The sequence below is a fragment of the Anticarsia gemmatalis genome, chromosome 3 (assembly GCF_050436995.1).
Source record: "Anticarsia gemmatalis isolate Benzon Research Colony breed Stoneville strain chromosome 3, ilAntGemm2 primary, whole genome shotgun sequence".
NCBI lineage: Eukaryota > Metazoa > Arthropoda > Insecta > Lepidoptera > Erebidae > Anticarsia > Anticarsia gemmatalis.
The window spans coordinates 13,010,667-13,027,704 of record NC_134747.1 but is presented as its reverse complement, the minus strand read 5'-3'; the positions used below and the strand labels follow the sequence as shown (position 1 = coordinate 13,027,704).

The window sequence follows — 17,038 nt, the reverse complement described above, 5'->3', positions numbered from 1 at the left end:
AGTACTACGTCTTTACTCTCTTTACTAATCTACTACTCTTTACTATTTCTTTTAAACACGTTTGATTTCGTTCAGCACAATCAGGAGTGCTGTTGTGTATTTCAGTTGACAACTGGTGTAGGTCAATTAACCACTATGCAGTAAATTACAGGTTTGTCATATCATATTTCCCATCACAGTTTTAGGAAACACACTATAAACAGAACAGTGTGCATCAAACAGTTGTTAACTGAGAAACCATTTTTTTGCCTCCGACGCAAAAATAGGCGTAACTTTAGTCTATGTCTGTGGAACCGAATCTCTATAATGAATCAAACAATTTCGAATAAACTACTTTGAATAACCTTCTGTCCGATCCTTGATGTAAGAAGTTACATTTAGACAACTGTTCATTAATTTATACTATGAATGACTATGACGTCATACGCCTTACGTACTTATATCTTACATCAATCGATAGTCATACATGACATAAATAAAGCATACAACCCTATGTGTTACGTAGGTACATTATAATCGTGATAAATTGTGTACGTATCAATATGTTTGACGTACGTTCAGATAATGTTGTTTTATAATTTAGCTGCATTGTCTATAGTGACGTAGATTAGACGTCATAGTTATAAGTTATTGTTTAAAGACAATTATCTCATAATGTAACAGCATACCTAGTAAAGCCGAATGGAACGAAGAGTAAATCTCGTGAAGAATTCTTGCAGTTATTTATAAGGGTTCTTGAAGCGAAGCAATATCTATCGAAACTTGGCACAAAAATCAAATCGGCGCCTCTAAATGTCAAACTCTCGATACTCGACAGTAGCGAGTGTAGAGAATTGGGTGCGAATATAATACAGCTGAAAAAGGTTATTGTTAATTTTAACTCGTTAATCTCTAAACTATTTGATTTGAGCAAGATCTTCATAACATCACAACATTAAGTACACAGCAAATTGAATCACAACAGTGAAACACACAGATGGTCTATCCAAAAAGAAATATCAAAACCAAAAACAAAATCAAAATCGCGCCGTACCCAAAGGATTGAATAACATTTATAACCAATTAAGGTCTGAACGGGCTAATGAGAGCCACATCTCTTATATAGAGGCTGTAAACGATCTGTATTACAGATTTACAATGGTGATTACCCTTTGTGTTAGCCGACGTTCAGATGTATTCACTAGTGTGTTCACGCGACTTCTGTTATGAATACGTGTAAGTTTTGTGAAGGTGATGCGAGGAATTTACATTTATTTTAGGCAATTTTTTTTTAGTTGCAGTTTTGTCAAACTATATTAGATAGTTTTCATGTGAAATTACTATAAAATCCACAAAACCATAATTTATATTCAGTTCGAATATTTTCCCGTAAACTGGCAACGATTCTTAATAATACCTACATAACATTTCCGATTTTTTGTTAGTTAGACATTTTCGTTTACTAATTTTTTGTACGAAACGTTGATCCATCAGTAACTAGCCTTGAATAAAACTAAGTTCTTCAGTATTCATCAATCGGTATATGAAATCGGTATCAGTAGCGCAATTGTGTAGGATAGTCTGTACTGCGGGTATCGAGAGTTTGACATTTAAAATGTGTTGCCAAAATAGTTTCTACGACGCCTGCTAGAGGCGCTGTTCCGTATGTCATACAATTTTATTCGATAGCTAGCCGGTTAGCTTATAGTAGTAGAGAATTGCGGCACTGATTTATACCTACGTAACTCCGACCTATCCGTCACTTAGCAAGTACATAGATAATAGTAATTACCACGTCATTACATTAGCGCGTATGTTCTCGCCGCGGGTAAACAATCAATGATGGGTGCGTGTGCGCAGCCTGTTAGCGACCGTTTCACTTGCATTGCGAGACAAGAGACGCTTTTAAGGTTACCGTGTTGCGAGATTCTGTGTTTTTTTTTTGATGAAAATGCTTGGAAGATGCGTCTGGCTGTGTTTAGGAATATAGCTTTGTTTATAGTCGATGTTTTGGTATAATTCTGATGATTTTGTGGTACTTTTTGTTGCATAAATTAAGGATTGATTTTGGAGAAATACAAAGCATATCTGCCATAGATCGATAACAGAGAATTACGCTAAACAACTATACCGATTTGGTTATAATTTCGCGTGTAGCAGTGGAAGAACCGGGATCAAAAATGCTTAGGCTTGGTCTTTATTTAAATCAACCTATATTGATGATATGATTTCAAAAAGGACTACAGCTCCCTGATTACGATATTAGGTTAAAATGAAATCTAGAAATATCTTAATATATTCTCCAACAAACCTATTAAAAAGTCAAAAGCCTCGTCCCAAGGCTGTCCAGAGAAAAGAACAGTAGCAAAGAATTTGTATTATTCTCAACACACACTAGTGTGACTACATTTTTGGTACGGACAAGCGAAACTCAGTCGTCATCTCATTGATAATTGTTTAAACTAACCGGACCGTTGTTTACTGCGGTGTCTTGCGTCTAAGTAGTTTACAGTAGCTTGTTTGAACGCGGTACCAGTTTGATGTCTGATTTGTACATTTATTTTTTGGATTTTTTTAGTCTTTTGAAGGGATTTTAGTACTAAATTTAAGTATAGTAGTGTATGCTGCATTTTATTGCGAGGTTTCAGGTTCGGTTCTCGGGTGGGATGTCTATTGGGTTTTGTGTCGGAAAATTATGAATAGTACGCTAAGCTTTGGTTACTACCCCTGTACCTATATTACGAAATTAAGCCTCTAACACTCGATGTAAAGTGTATATTCTATCCCTCTTATTCATAAAAATATATGAAGTTATAAAAGGCTTATAATGAGTTTTGTTCCTTACACTCCTTAGCGAAATGAACAAGAGCAAACATATAGTAGTTTTAACTAAAATAGGTTTATAGTGTGTTTATGAATAAGAGGGTATGTCTACATAAACGTGTATATAAGCTATCTTAAAGATAATTTGCCTTTCAAATAGAGCCCCAGTCTGATTAAAAAATGTTTCTTATGTGTCTGATTGGTTTAACTGTTTCAGTTAATTGATATTGTCACTTTCTAATTGTTGATCAATTAATCAATGACTCTTAATTACTAACGATATGAAAATCTATAGGTGAATGTGTTAATTTTCTCAATAAAACTTGACTGCAATATCAATTAATATTCGTTAGAACTATATCTAGTATACATATTTATCCTGGTTTTTTTAAACGGCACAAAATAGCTTATGTGTTGATGAACTACTCGATATAACAGAATTTTACTACATGATGTTTTTTCCTAAAAATATCTAATTATTTAAATACAGATACACACTTTTCCTTCCTCCCTTTCATGATATAAATACTACTCTTCTAACCTAATTAGTATTTTACAGAACAAAAACTAAACGAAAAACTATAATAATTTCAAAAAATATTACCACCAATCTACTTAAAATTCTGTCATCTCCACAAAGTAACAAGGTAGCTAAAACAAATAGCTGCTTCGCAAAACACAATAGCTTGAACATTTCACATGAAGATTGTGCCTGTTTGATCAAAACTTCGCGGACTACCGTCATACCGTGGTTAGCTGGAAGCGTAACTTAAAAACAAACTATAAAAATAACGCACCATATTGAAAATGTTGACGGAACCCATTTTTGTTATATTTGCTTGGTGTGACTCAGAGCTATGCTTTTCAAAAATATAAGCTTAAGCATATTTAACTGACTACTGAAACATCTATGAACGGAAAAGAGAAACTATCGTAAAAAGGCAATTATTAGTGTTGATCTAATGTATCATTCTAATAGAAATCATTAAAATTAATAATATAATATTAGTCACTTGATTATGTAAATCTAAAAATGTAATCAGAATCTATTTCAGGGATCAAGTTAAAAAGACAACCTTATATAGGTTTCAATGATGGTACAAAATTAATTAGACTTAATCAACCTGAACATTAATTTTAGTTCCGTTTAAAACCAAATACAAAGCATGATTCACAGCTGACTAATAATACAAAACATATCCATTACATTTTTCATTAACTACTACAAAACTATTTCAAAATTGAAAACAATTCAGTAGTTAACTACCATTACTACACAACAATACCCACTAATAGTGTTCCAACAGAGAGTCTAAATTAAAGAATAACACAAACACAGACAGGACGGTTGCCAGGTGACAAATATTGACACATTCCACTCACAAACACCACCCTTTTTGACCCAAATACGTCCTTCCAGGAACAAACTGACATACAACATCAAATATATACTAAAAAGCGATGTTTTAAACCACTTTTATAGGTATATATTATAACAGCTAAGCCTTTCTTCCTATGTTGGAGTAGGCTTCTAGTCTCACTGGATGCATCTGAATACATGAATGTGTTTTACATGAAGCAACTGCCTATCTGACCTCCACAACCCAGTTACCTGGGATATAGCACGATACCCCTCGGTAAGACTAGTTGTCAGACTTTCAAGCTTCTGACTACTGTTAACGACTATCAAAGATCTACGAAAATGACAGTCAGGACCCACTATTTGTGCCTGTATATGTGCCTTGCGAGCCAGAACAACCTCGGCAAGCGTGGCTTAACCTCAAAGATCGATCCGTGTGGCTGTTGTTAACTAAGCCACGGGGTCTTCATTTTTGTAGGTAATCCTGGATTTGAATTTAATTAAACAGGCCACCCTATTACGTACACTACTACACGTGTACACACATACATGTAATGGAGAATGTTAACAAATTTGGATTAATAGCTCTCCATATTCTCTGTTAAAAATAAAAAATACTAGTGAAAGAATTACTTTGATACGTCAATTAGTTTCCGATTTATAAGTAAAACAAGTTGTAACCGCGCGAGTCGGTGTGACGTCATTCTACATTACTCTAAGTCTGGCTCACATAGTCTTTTTAATAATATTTACTATTATTACACTTTAAATGTAATAAGCAGACGAAAACACAACAAAATACTGCATAAGCTATTACATCTACGGCTGGAGACTTGATATTAAGCGGGACGCGGCCCGCGCGGCATGGTGTACTATGACGTCACGCTGTTAGCGGGACTCGATATTTTTTGAAACTTTGAATGCTTGTAAAATCAAAACTACTTGGTATTTTTGACTAAAACAAAAACTAGTTTTCATGTACATGTACAGGCTTTACCGAGTCAAAATTTCAAGCGATTTGGCATACCTAGTAACATTCTCCATTAGGAGTGTGCTGTCGCCGTTTTCCAAAATGTAACACGGTGTTTGAATATCGATTCACTTTATGACAAAACATTGTATCGTTTTGACACTGTGTTTCCAACTGACGTGGATCGAAACGGGTTTTATTACTTTTGATTGGCTTATGAGATGTTGTATTCCATTCAAAATGACTTTATTCATCAGGGTTGTGCTAAAATTCCTTTTTTTGTTTTTGTATTTCTGTGAATACGCCCATAAAATGTAAAGTGAAACTGAATGTACAATATAATTCATTCGTTTTGTAGTTTTCATTTCAGTGTTCTCGGTATCGATGTACAGTTGTATTTTGTATGGAACAAAGGTCGCTCTTTATCTATGAAAATGCCGCGTGTACATATTTTCATGCAAAAATACATTGAATAGCCTTTACGGGAATGTTAATAAAATAATTTTACTTGTACACAATTTCGTCGGAATTGATGCGCTCTTTGTTTTAAAATAAAACGATGGCAGTTTATTTAAATGTTTTATGTAATCTGTCTGTGGAATATCGTTGATATATTAATTATGTATATATTATGGATATAAATATCATTCAATGCTGTATCATCAATGTCAACACGACCACTTTAAGCAAAAGACACAAACTACTTTGAATTAAAATGCAAGGCATTACAATTTAAGGAAACTTAAATTCTTCTTCCACTATGTTATTAGAGAAGAAACGTAGAAATAAACAACAACTTATGACTAACTTAAGAGTTTTTCAAACGGATAAGTAAGGCACGGTGTAAGAAATATTTCATTAGAGATTATTTCTTATCAGGCCAGCTTTTCTTCCAACTATGTTGGAGTCTGCTTCCAATATCACCAGATGCAGCTGGATACCAGTATTTTACACGACTGCCTATCGAACCTCCACAACCCCGGTACCTGGGTTATTATTACTTATAATAGTAATTAACAACAAACTTAACCTAACATACACAAAAATATTCCCCAAGAATATCAATACTTATTTTCTACATCTAAGATATTAGCAGCCAAATGCACCCCAATTGAGCTATAAAGACAACAGCAAAATAAATAAACACATTAACTGAATCGTAACACCCCTCGGTAGGGTGACCATCGAACATACGTTTAACGATACATACTGTATATGCTATAAACGATACTCCCCTTAATACAGTCGTGAGCTTAAAATCTTGTACATTGATGAGTTTTATATTTTTGTAAGTTTTGTTAAAAATATGATCCATATGGCTGTGTGTGTGAGTGTACTTATATCATGTTTCATGGTCTTAATTTTGTAAAAAATAAAAGAATACGAACATAAAACAGATAGCTCTTTAGATCTCATTGAAATGCCGCATATTATATAAATACAAATACAGTCTCTCGAATAAAATTTTATGGTTATTTAATTAATTAAGTGTGGATTGAATTAAGCATCATCGAAAGTACCAATATGTACTTAAGTACTAAATATATTACCACCAATAAGTAATACTTTACCGTCATTAAAAAATAATTATCCACATAATTACAAAACATCGATCATAAAAATATGCAGTGACAACACAATTAAAATGTTTATAAAGACATTTCACATTTATAGCAACTCTTATTTAAATTAATAAAAGTTTTTAACATTCATTATAGTGATTTTTCAACTGAGCGTCTCCGTGCTTCGGAGGGCACGTAAAAAGTCGTTCCTGGTTGTTGTCTACAAAAATAACAGACCTTAGGCAATGTCAAAGGCCTTTCGGTCTTGAACAACTTTGACACTAGGTTGACCATTAACCATACGATAAAATAAAATAGTCTCATTTTAATGTTGATGACTGTACGTTTTGTTTCGTGGTTACGCTATCGTATGAGTGGGATTGATTTGTTGCGTATTTAGCTAATAGTGGTTTGTTAAAGTGGATGTTTAAATGTATTAGTGGTTGTGAGATATGTGTACTAAATACCTTATGAATACGAAACAGATGTATAAAGCCTTACTTTGTGAGAGGATATTTATATACTTAAAACTAATCATAGGAACTAAAGCTCGATTTCACCACTTTCGGATAAGTATCAAATGGAATTTAGATGGTTGTTCTCATACATTAAAATTTGCTGTCATAATTATCAAGCAGATAGGTTATCCGACGCTTATTGGAACTGGCCCTAAACATTTTAAATTGATACACATCTTTGCGCCAAAATTCAGACACTAACTTAAACTTAAAAATTGTTTAGACCTATAAGGATATTCAGGGCAGAAGATAATTCCCTCAAAATGTTCAACACCAAAAATCCCTAACTCCTACTTTCACGATAATCCGAAACAAGGACCACTCAAATTAATTTACAAACACAAACCTCTCACCAAGTCTTAAAGTCCGTTGCTCATTTGAAACTCAAAAAGCGTCTCAAGGAACCTCGTCACAAGAGCCAATCAGTTCTTAAACCATCCCCCAAACATTATAACACCCTAATATTAATATTTTCCACATTTTTGAGCACAGTAATTGTCTGCCATATTTAATGTTACAAATCGTAACAATTGATGCACGTGGTGCCAACCCTCGTTAAAGGTGGATCAGAATTTATTAATATTTTCGAGATACCCTATTTATAAGTTTTAATATTCGGAGGGAATTAATTTTAGGGTTGGATACTGGTGGAAACATGTGTCGTTAGATTTTATCATGTAAAAGGATGACTTATTTGGTTAGGTATAGAAATAATTGCATCATCGACCTAGCCTTCCTTCGATTATACCTATTTACTTTTTGTTGCAAGGATACAAAAAAACCTTTACTTCTAATTACTGAAACTAGTCCTATACTACGACCACGCCTTATCTTTAGGTTCAGAATATACGCGTACAATAAAAGGCTTTATAAAATTAATATGAATGTAGACTAAATTGTTTAGTTATACATATAAGTTTACCAACACAATTTTGAAATCGCAAAACACTTAGTTCGCCTGAAACTAAAAACTATTAAGTATTTAACTATTCATTAATGTATACAAATTGTTGAAAAACATTCAAAATCATAACAAAAGAGCCTTATTTTTAGTAATATTTTGATTGCCGCGATATTTTCAGATTTATAGCCGGAAAGTATTTAATACTATGTTAACAAAAAACTCACAAACTTTTACATTTTTCATGCTTTCGTACCAGTTGACGGGAACTTTTTGAATGCTCATTGTTTCTCGAGTATTGCCTAAAAATGTTTTAGTTAATAGTATTAAACTCATATTAAACGCATTACTTTTTGACTACGAAACTCTCTGTAGGTATGACAGTGTTCTGTATAAAAAAAGTTGAGCCTTTCGGAAGATATAAGAGTTAAATACTATTATAGACTAGTATTAATGACATAGTATTATTTTCCATTAAACACTCATGTGAATTAAGTATTATGCATAGCAGTAATTACAAAAAAAAGGTACGACCGAAATTGGAACTTAAATCTTGCAATAAGGGAATGCAAAATCTTCGATCCGCACTTGAAGAGGTCTTATTGGACACAAAGTACCTAGAAGTAAGACAATACTTAACATTGATTTAAAACTTTTATTCTTATCCGCAGTGCTGCCGGCGCAATGTGTGACCGCACTGGCTTCGGGACCTCCATGAGCCACTTCCCCATGGGTCCTATGTCTGCGATGGGAGCGATCGGGACCATGGGCTCCATCTCCGCCATGAACGGACCCTCACAGCAGAAGAAGGCTCAAGAGGAACATATAAAGAGACCGATGAATGCCTTCATGGTGTGGTCCAGGCTTCAGAGGCGGAAAATCGCACAGGATAATCCTAAGATGCATAACTCGGAGATATCAAAGAGATTAGGTAAGTCTTAATTTTTTTCTGTTATGCGATAGGCAAATAAATTGCTTACCTTCAGAATACTTGTTTACGAGGATTTTTTGAGGTTCGTCTCGCCTTTTATAGATTTTGTTTTGATTTACACTAATTATTTTTAATTTCTAATCATTTTCTTTAGTTTTGAATCTGTTTGTTGGGATCATAGATATTATAGAACACACGACTAGTGACTTAGTGACAAACTAACAGGCAGTTGCCATCAAGAGGCAAAATAGGTATTTAATTTAAATAATAATATGTTCACTTGCCTATATTTCATCACTATCGGTTCAGATTTACTATGATAGCGTAAAAGACAGATACATTTTTTCATTTATAATAGAAGTATGGATTAACTAACTATTAACTTAACACAGTTTTCACAACTGCATGAACAGTTAAAAGAAATCGAAGCGTGAAGAAACTCCAAGATCTGTTCTCTAGCGAAGCGTGGTGTAAAACTCGGTACCAGGCACGAGTGCTTGGATAAGAATACATTCTAGTTTATTTCAAGAACTGATAGAATAAAAAACTATAATACCATTGGCATTAAATTAGTTGAAGAAATTATTTTCAAAAGTCAACACCGTAGCCACGCGAGACAGTTAACCTAATCCTTATATCGAGAAATCCTAAAAGTTTTGATGTTTGTTAGTCAATCCCCTCAATACTACTGAACGAATTTCGATACAATTTTATACTCAGATAGTTTATAGGTAACTTGAATTAACAAATAAAATACTTCAAAATCAAATGAAAATCAAATCATTTATTAATTTAGGTCAAATATTGACACTTATGATAGTCGTTACAATTACTGAATCTACCACTAGCTCGGAAAGGGGGTGGAGCCTTATGAGAAGAGCTAGCGAGAAACTCACAGCCACCCTTTTCAATCGCCAAAAGTTTTACAATGTGGTTGATACAATAATTGATCATGCGAGGAGCTGCCAACATTTTTACTTGGTTAAATCCTTAAACGCAGACGAAGTCACCGGCAGAAACTAGTTAATATTAAAAAGTATTTTTTTTACGCCTTCAAATCCAATAGGTGGCGCTAAGTCTAACATGATAACATGTAGGCGTCACATTGATATCCTAATCAGTTCTTATTGGTTCAAAAATTAACACGTTTTTGCGTAGTAGGTATTTGTATTATGAGGTAACAACATTTTAACATAATGATTGACAATGACAATTTTAATGTGAAAATATAGTAGTAGCACGTGCATGTTTATAATGGATTAGTTAAAATATAGTGATCTATAGATGTTAAAATATTTCAATATAGTTTAGTGAATTACTTGTAAATTACACATAGATACTGTGTACCCTACATGTGTGTATTTTCAAAAATCTTTCAACAACAATGGCATTTCTTAAATAATTAATTTATCTTAAATATTTTTTCCTAAGTATTGCTTTAATGCATTTATATCAAAATATTGTAGGTTGATTTCGTACTAGAGATAAGTTAGGCAGGTAATCATAACTTTTAAACTCTCGCGTTGCATGTTTAATGTAACTCCCGTATGCGCAAGTTAGACACTAAAAACAGCCTATAAAAAGATCCAAGATAACATTTTAAACAAATAAAAAATAGGGTCGTCAACCTTAATCAGAGATATTCACGTAACTAAAACTATTCTAACCTACCACTATCACAATTTGAATTAAACCTCCCAACAAAACCTTTTGTACCTCAAGCGGTATAATACACGATGACGTCATCACTCCCTACCACCATTGTTTCCCACAATCCATTGAATTCTCACTAAATTACTATTATGCAAAACGATAGTACTCCAAGGGGCTCATTTTCATTGCAAATTGATCAATCTGCTTCAAGATTTATTGAACCAATTTAATATTAATTTATGAAGTGAGAAATGGATTACGTGACAAGTCTCTTAATGTTATTTATGGTTTAATACTATAGGAATAGTAAATTTGTTGCATATTTCAGTTACAAAAGTCGCCTTGTATGTTCTGCAATAAGGAACAAGGCACTATATGGACTATTTGTGATATTTAAAACTTAATTGTCTGGAGTCTTAAGGAGCTTTTTTTGACCCATTAATGTCCCACTGCTGGGCAAAGGTCTCCACCCATACGAGGGAGTAGTTAGGCCTTGGATTCACCAAGTGAGCGCTGGGTACTTTGTATGCCTTCAATAAATATATTAATGAAAGGATTTACAATCTATAAAATACCTAAGTAGTAAAAATAACGGTCACTAAATAACGATTAATTTAAAAAGAACACGTTCGAAAATCAACCCACATAATTCAAACCATAAACAAAACTACCGCGCAAATTAAAATAAAAAATAAAAAACGAATCTTAAAAACCGCCGCAATCATCCTACAGAAGCGACACAGCGGGGGTATTTTCAAATAAAGAACACCTCAAATGTAAGCACAAGTTTCGAAATTTAAAAACGCCCAGAAATAGGGATGGGACGAACGGAAGAGCATGGAAATACAAGCAAAAACGGCCACAGCCATTCTGCCGGTGACGCGGCGAGGAAACGGCATTTTCTATTTTTTTTTTCTATTTATTTTTTACCCCCCTCCATAGGGTATGTAGGGTGGGGAGGATTTTTACGATGCGGTGTTTTATAGACACCTATTTGTTAAATTTGAAGAAGGTTTTCAATGTAGTGTGTTTTTTAGTTTGTTCAGTTTTTCCCAATTGTGTTGTTGTTGTCGATCAAATTACGCTACTTTGGCGAGTGTCCAGCATTCTGTCGTGAAGATAAATAACACAGAATATTCAAAAGCCTTCACTTCAAAAGCAACTAGTCTTGTTTTCGAAAATAATAGCTATCTGTATTCATATGGAATAATTACAAGACGACTAAACAATACCACTATAACAATCTAGACAATAAACAGAAGAACAATTAGTATGACTTACACATCCTTGCAAAATAATTCACTCGCTTTAAAATTCATACATTTACAACTGACAACGCCATCTATTGTCAGAGGAAGACAACTGTTGGAGTATTAGTTTTTCTTTTTGCGATTTCCCGGGCGAGGGGCGACAAAGCTTTACGTAAAAGTACTCTTTGTCCCTTACAAACATACATACATTATTCATGTTGTGTTGTAGTGTTGAATTTTTGTTTGTCAAGGGAATAATCGTGGATGGAATCGGATTAAGGCATATTCTTCTGGTTGTTATTCTGAGGGGAGGTTTGATAGACAATTTGATATCTTGATTTTGCAGTTAGCTTGTTTAAATTGTATGGAAATTGTTTGAAAATAAAGACTAGAGTATAATATTTTAATAATACAGTTTATTAAATTAATTCGTATCAAAATTATTTCGTTTTGCATTGTTTTAATGTCTTATGGCAAAATAATAGACTGTCATGTCAATATCAATTTTATCATTACTTATATCATTAATGTTTAATGTAAACGTATAAAGTTAATTTCAATCAAACAATCTATTACTACTCAATAATTTACCAAAGATAACCTCTAATTATCACAAACAAATAAACAAGGGTTCTATTATTTAAAGTCGATATCGTATTGCGAGCATGCTGCATCCCATCTGTTCAACCTGTCGGCCGATTGTTTATCGAGCGTCTAATAATTGTGGCCCGTTTTGTAAATCAATCGTCATGTCGAACAAACGTGAGTGTACAATGGAGTTTTTAATGTTCGTGACATACGGTATGGTTGGATGGATAGTATGCTGGGTTGGTTGGTTGGTTGGACGTTTGTTTAGTATAATCAAGACACGGTTTAATTAGTTGTTTTACAGAGCTATTACGACATTGTTTAACCTTTCGAATTATGCAAGGTAAATTCAATCATCAGTTTGGGCCGCTACAAACTCTCAATATAATACTTATTTTATTAATAACATTGTGGTACATTTTTTTACTGTTTTATTAAACAGTCTGTTATACTGAACTACGCCAGAAATCCAAATACAAGTTCTTAACGTTCACGTTTTCCTTTTATTAATACAACACAGATGTTTTATAATTTATTATTAAACTTAAAAACATAAAGACTAAATGACTCACAACTATTTCAATCATTATTATTAGTCATTTACACTTCAACGATAATACACTTCATGTTCTATTTTCTTACAATACTCTTAGTTTATTATCATCCAACACCCAACATGTTGTCCAATCAGTTAGCCAACCTAAACACCTTTACACCCCGCATGTTTGTTTTCATCAGTGTCCAATGCACCTACCCTTAATAGTTTCTACACAAGGGGTGGTACCAGTTAATATTAATTAACGTAGGGGGCGCCACCCTCGGTATCTAGGTGTCGAAGACGTGTACAATTTGATGACTATGTAATGCATATTAATTCAGTGTGTGTTGGTGTAAACACTTTTAGATTAAGTGCATAGGAGTGTGTACTTAGCTTTACAATTATGTTATGAAAGAGGAATTGTTAGTTTTTTTTTTAACTTTGAGGATAGTGGCAGTATTTTTTTATGTTAGTTTTTTTTTGTTAATTTTTTTCATTTTTATAATTTGCTTTAAGTAATGATTTGGGATAGCATAAAGTTCATACTTAGCTTTAGAATAATATTTGAAAAAGGTACATTAAACGTTGTATTTTAAACTTTCAAAATAGTAGAGTTTGAAGAAAGAATTGTGAGGTATTTTTCATGAATAATACTATATTTTTCTTTTTTATGAGAAATGATAGAAGCATAAGCAGAAATGCATTTTTGCTTTATATTAAATCACTTAATTTTCCTTATTCGTTTGGTATCTTAGCTTTATATCTCAAAGTAGATTGCAACACTCTGATAGTTACGTATGTTTTTAATCTCATGAAATAATGAGGCGACCCACAGCCTCAAGGTATCCTGTTTGTGTTTTCTTTTTTCAACTAAACGGTATATCTATTTTTAGATTAAATGCATACACAGTTAACACTCCCACCGAACTAATTTGCCAATTTCCAACTCATCGAACAATCAATAGGGTAATTAAAGCCACCTGTCTCAAAAAAGCCAAATTACCCCACTTTTGTAGATTAAAACCGAAACAGATGTTCCAATCCATTGTATTACATAACAACACATGCCTTAATACCTAATTTACTACGATTTTCCTCGCTCCAACTAACGTAGGCGTATCGAACTTTTTTACACCACACTTTTTACCAAACATTTTTTTCAAGTTCTTTTTTTCACGTCATGTAATTACCATCGTGGCAAGCACTATTGGATATTTCGAAGCGGGCCACCACCAATAGTAGCAGCGAGACTAATCAGTAAAAGAACTCTCTTGTAACATAAAACTCGAAGGCTTTTTTACCATCAAAATTGTGTATAGTCCTCACAAAATAACCTATACTCTTTGTATAGAATCTATTAAAGTGTTACTGTTGTAAATTTTCTGAGAATGACTCTTCCGTTTATAGTCAGGGAGCTGATTGTAACTGATACGAATTGCATAATTCTTTTTTTTAACTTCAAAGGATGAGTATTGAGTCTCCTTTTATGTTTAAATTGATTTAAAAGGTTATTGTACTCTTGATGTCTCGTATTCTTGTCGTCTTTACATCTTATAGGATATCGTGTTTTTTACTAATTAACTATAGGTTTTTTGTCGGCTGTCGACTTTGATATAACTGTTTGGGATTTGGTGTCGCGTGTTAGATAAATGATCACGACAAATACTTAAAAATACCTGTTGTATGTCGATGGTTAGTTTTTTCTGTGCCTTTGTGTGTTACCTTTCATGTGCCGCTATTAAGTCCTTTAAGAATGTATTTAACTGTTCCAAACAGACAATTCTTTGTCGTTATTTATTGATATGATTATAGATTGTTGACCGTTTGGCGGTGTTTCAACTGACAATATTTGTTTCTTAGTATAGTAAGAGGGAGAGCTTTAGAGCCTAGCAAGTGGTAAACTGAAACCTCTTTGGTGGTATAAACAGCGGTATACTCATATACAATAGAAGATAAAGATAGTATGCGTTTTCCAGAATTTACTATAGAACATAATTAATAAATTTAAGTAGACTTAAAGTAAAAACAATACTTTTTAGATAACTCAAACGAATTTCAATTGTTTTATCTATCCACATTATTATGATTAAACTAAAAGCAACATTTAATAACAAACAAATCTCTTTACTAAACTTTATTTAGAGGCAGCCACATAATGTAACACAACAAAAACACAAAACACCAAAACCTTAGACTGAAATTGTCGTTAGTTTAAAAACTCAGTACAGCAGCTACATTCGAAACGGGGCCGCTTATCACTGCGACACAGGCGCGCGCCCTACGGGGTGTTGGCAACAAAAATACTCTTGTTTCCTCATTGTCGCTTGTTGTCGCCTGTTGTCGCTCGTTGTCGCCCGTTGTCGCGAAGGGCTGTTGTTTGCCGTTGTTTAATTACTAGCGTTTTTGTGACGCTGTGAAACGATGTGATATATTTTTGTTTAGCTCTCCGACTAGTGGGTCATTCTGAGATAATGAAGGCTGTGTTTTGAATTAATTCTGTTCTAAAAATGTATGGTGTGTGGTAATGACATCCGTTTTTACTTTTGGTGAGTACATATAGTATGAAATGTAACGCAATGAAATGAAAATGAAACAGTTCTCATCGTTTTAAGTAGAAGATTATACAGAACTTTATTTTAACAAAAATAGAAATGTAAAACTAATAAAACATGGTATTAAAAGACAAGCACATTGTAACTAACATCCTCCTCTTCCAATCACTTAAGAATCACTCATTTGAAAAGCCTAACTCGCACACAAAGCCTCCACTATCCTCACAATGGCGACACTCCCCTTAAACTCGTAACAAAAAAATCTATTAACATTTAATAAAATCATGACCTAAATAACGTTTCTTACCATTTCAATTTTACGGACGAAAGGGTGGTGGGGGTTCCTTCGCCATGCGTCTTTGTAAACCCTCCCTCCCATTCCATTCTGCCCCTCTTTTCCCTCCCCCGTTTCACCATTGTCGCATAGCACACAAGCTTTCAGAGTAATGAAGAGCATTTTCGTCCGATTCCGAGTACAATAGCGCCTTTAATACAAGGCAGAGAGGAAACTTCTTTGTTGCCGTGAGTATTGTACCTAACGTGTGTGTTTGGTGCTCTGCTATTGTTTTTTGTTGTGTTTGTCTGTTCGATTGTTGGGACAATGGCGTGTTATGTATGATCTGTCTAATGTGATGTTTGATGTTTCGTGACGTGTTTAGGGACTATTGTCTTACGCTTGTAGCTCGGTACCCTTCGATGTGGAGCAACACTTTCTATATCTACTCTTGGATATTATTAGCCATTTTTTGACAGCAATTTCAACCTGCAAAAAATTTTGCTAAGTTTCTTTCTCAGGTCTTGATCAGTCTTCTCCATTATACCAAAGATAAACCTACAGAAATATCAGTGTATTGTATTTTATAACGAACTTTACCCCTAAAATGTCCTCTTCTATAGATCTAGGTATGTTTTTTGAGCTAGATATCATTCTATCTTTGTCTAACTCCCGTCTTTCAATTGTAACGCTGGATTATTGATCAAGCCGCCGTCTCCCAAATCCGTTCTTGTTATACAATGTCGGTCACCGAATCGGCGTGTTCAATCGGTTTGTGATAGATAGTCACTTTTATTTAAAGGTATTATGAAGTAGTGAATGTGCTATTGAAACTTGAGAATGAGAGTACTTGTGTTTTGATAAGTAAACTGGTGATATACATTATCAAGATACAGTATACGAGGCCTTTTTTTTATATTTGCCAAACCAAATAAGACTAGGGCATGATTTAAAGAAAAATTCTAGACACACTAGATTTACTTTATTTATCGCTTATTCCTACATACGAACCTTCTTATATACATACATAATATCACAGCTTTTATATCGAATGTGTATTCAGAGGTCTACGAAATAATTTATTTACGAAAATTGCATATAGAATTTTTCAACACTCTAAACTAAACTTTCACTATATA

At 33.6% G+C, this 17,038-nt stretch overlaps 1 protein-coding gene across 1 annotated transcript in view; it reads left to right on the top strand.

The window, feature by feature from the left end:
* LOC142987696 (uncharacterized) overlaps positions 1-17,038 on the top strand; it is a 50,340-nt gene that overhangs the window by 3,441 nt on the left and 29,861 nt on the right. Inside the window, exon 2 of the mRNA XM_076136643.1 lies at positions 8,785-9,044. Within this exon, the coding sequence (XP_075992758.1) occupies positions 8,785-9,044 (260 nt within the window). The remainder of the gene's footprint in view (positions 1-8,784; positions 9,045-17,038) is intronic.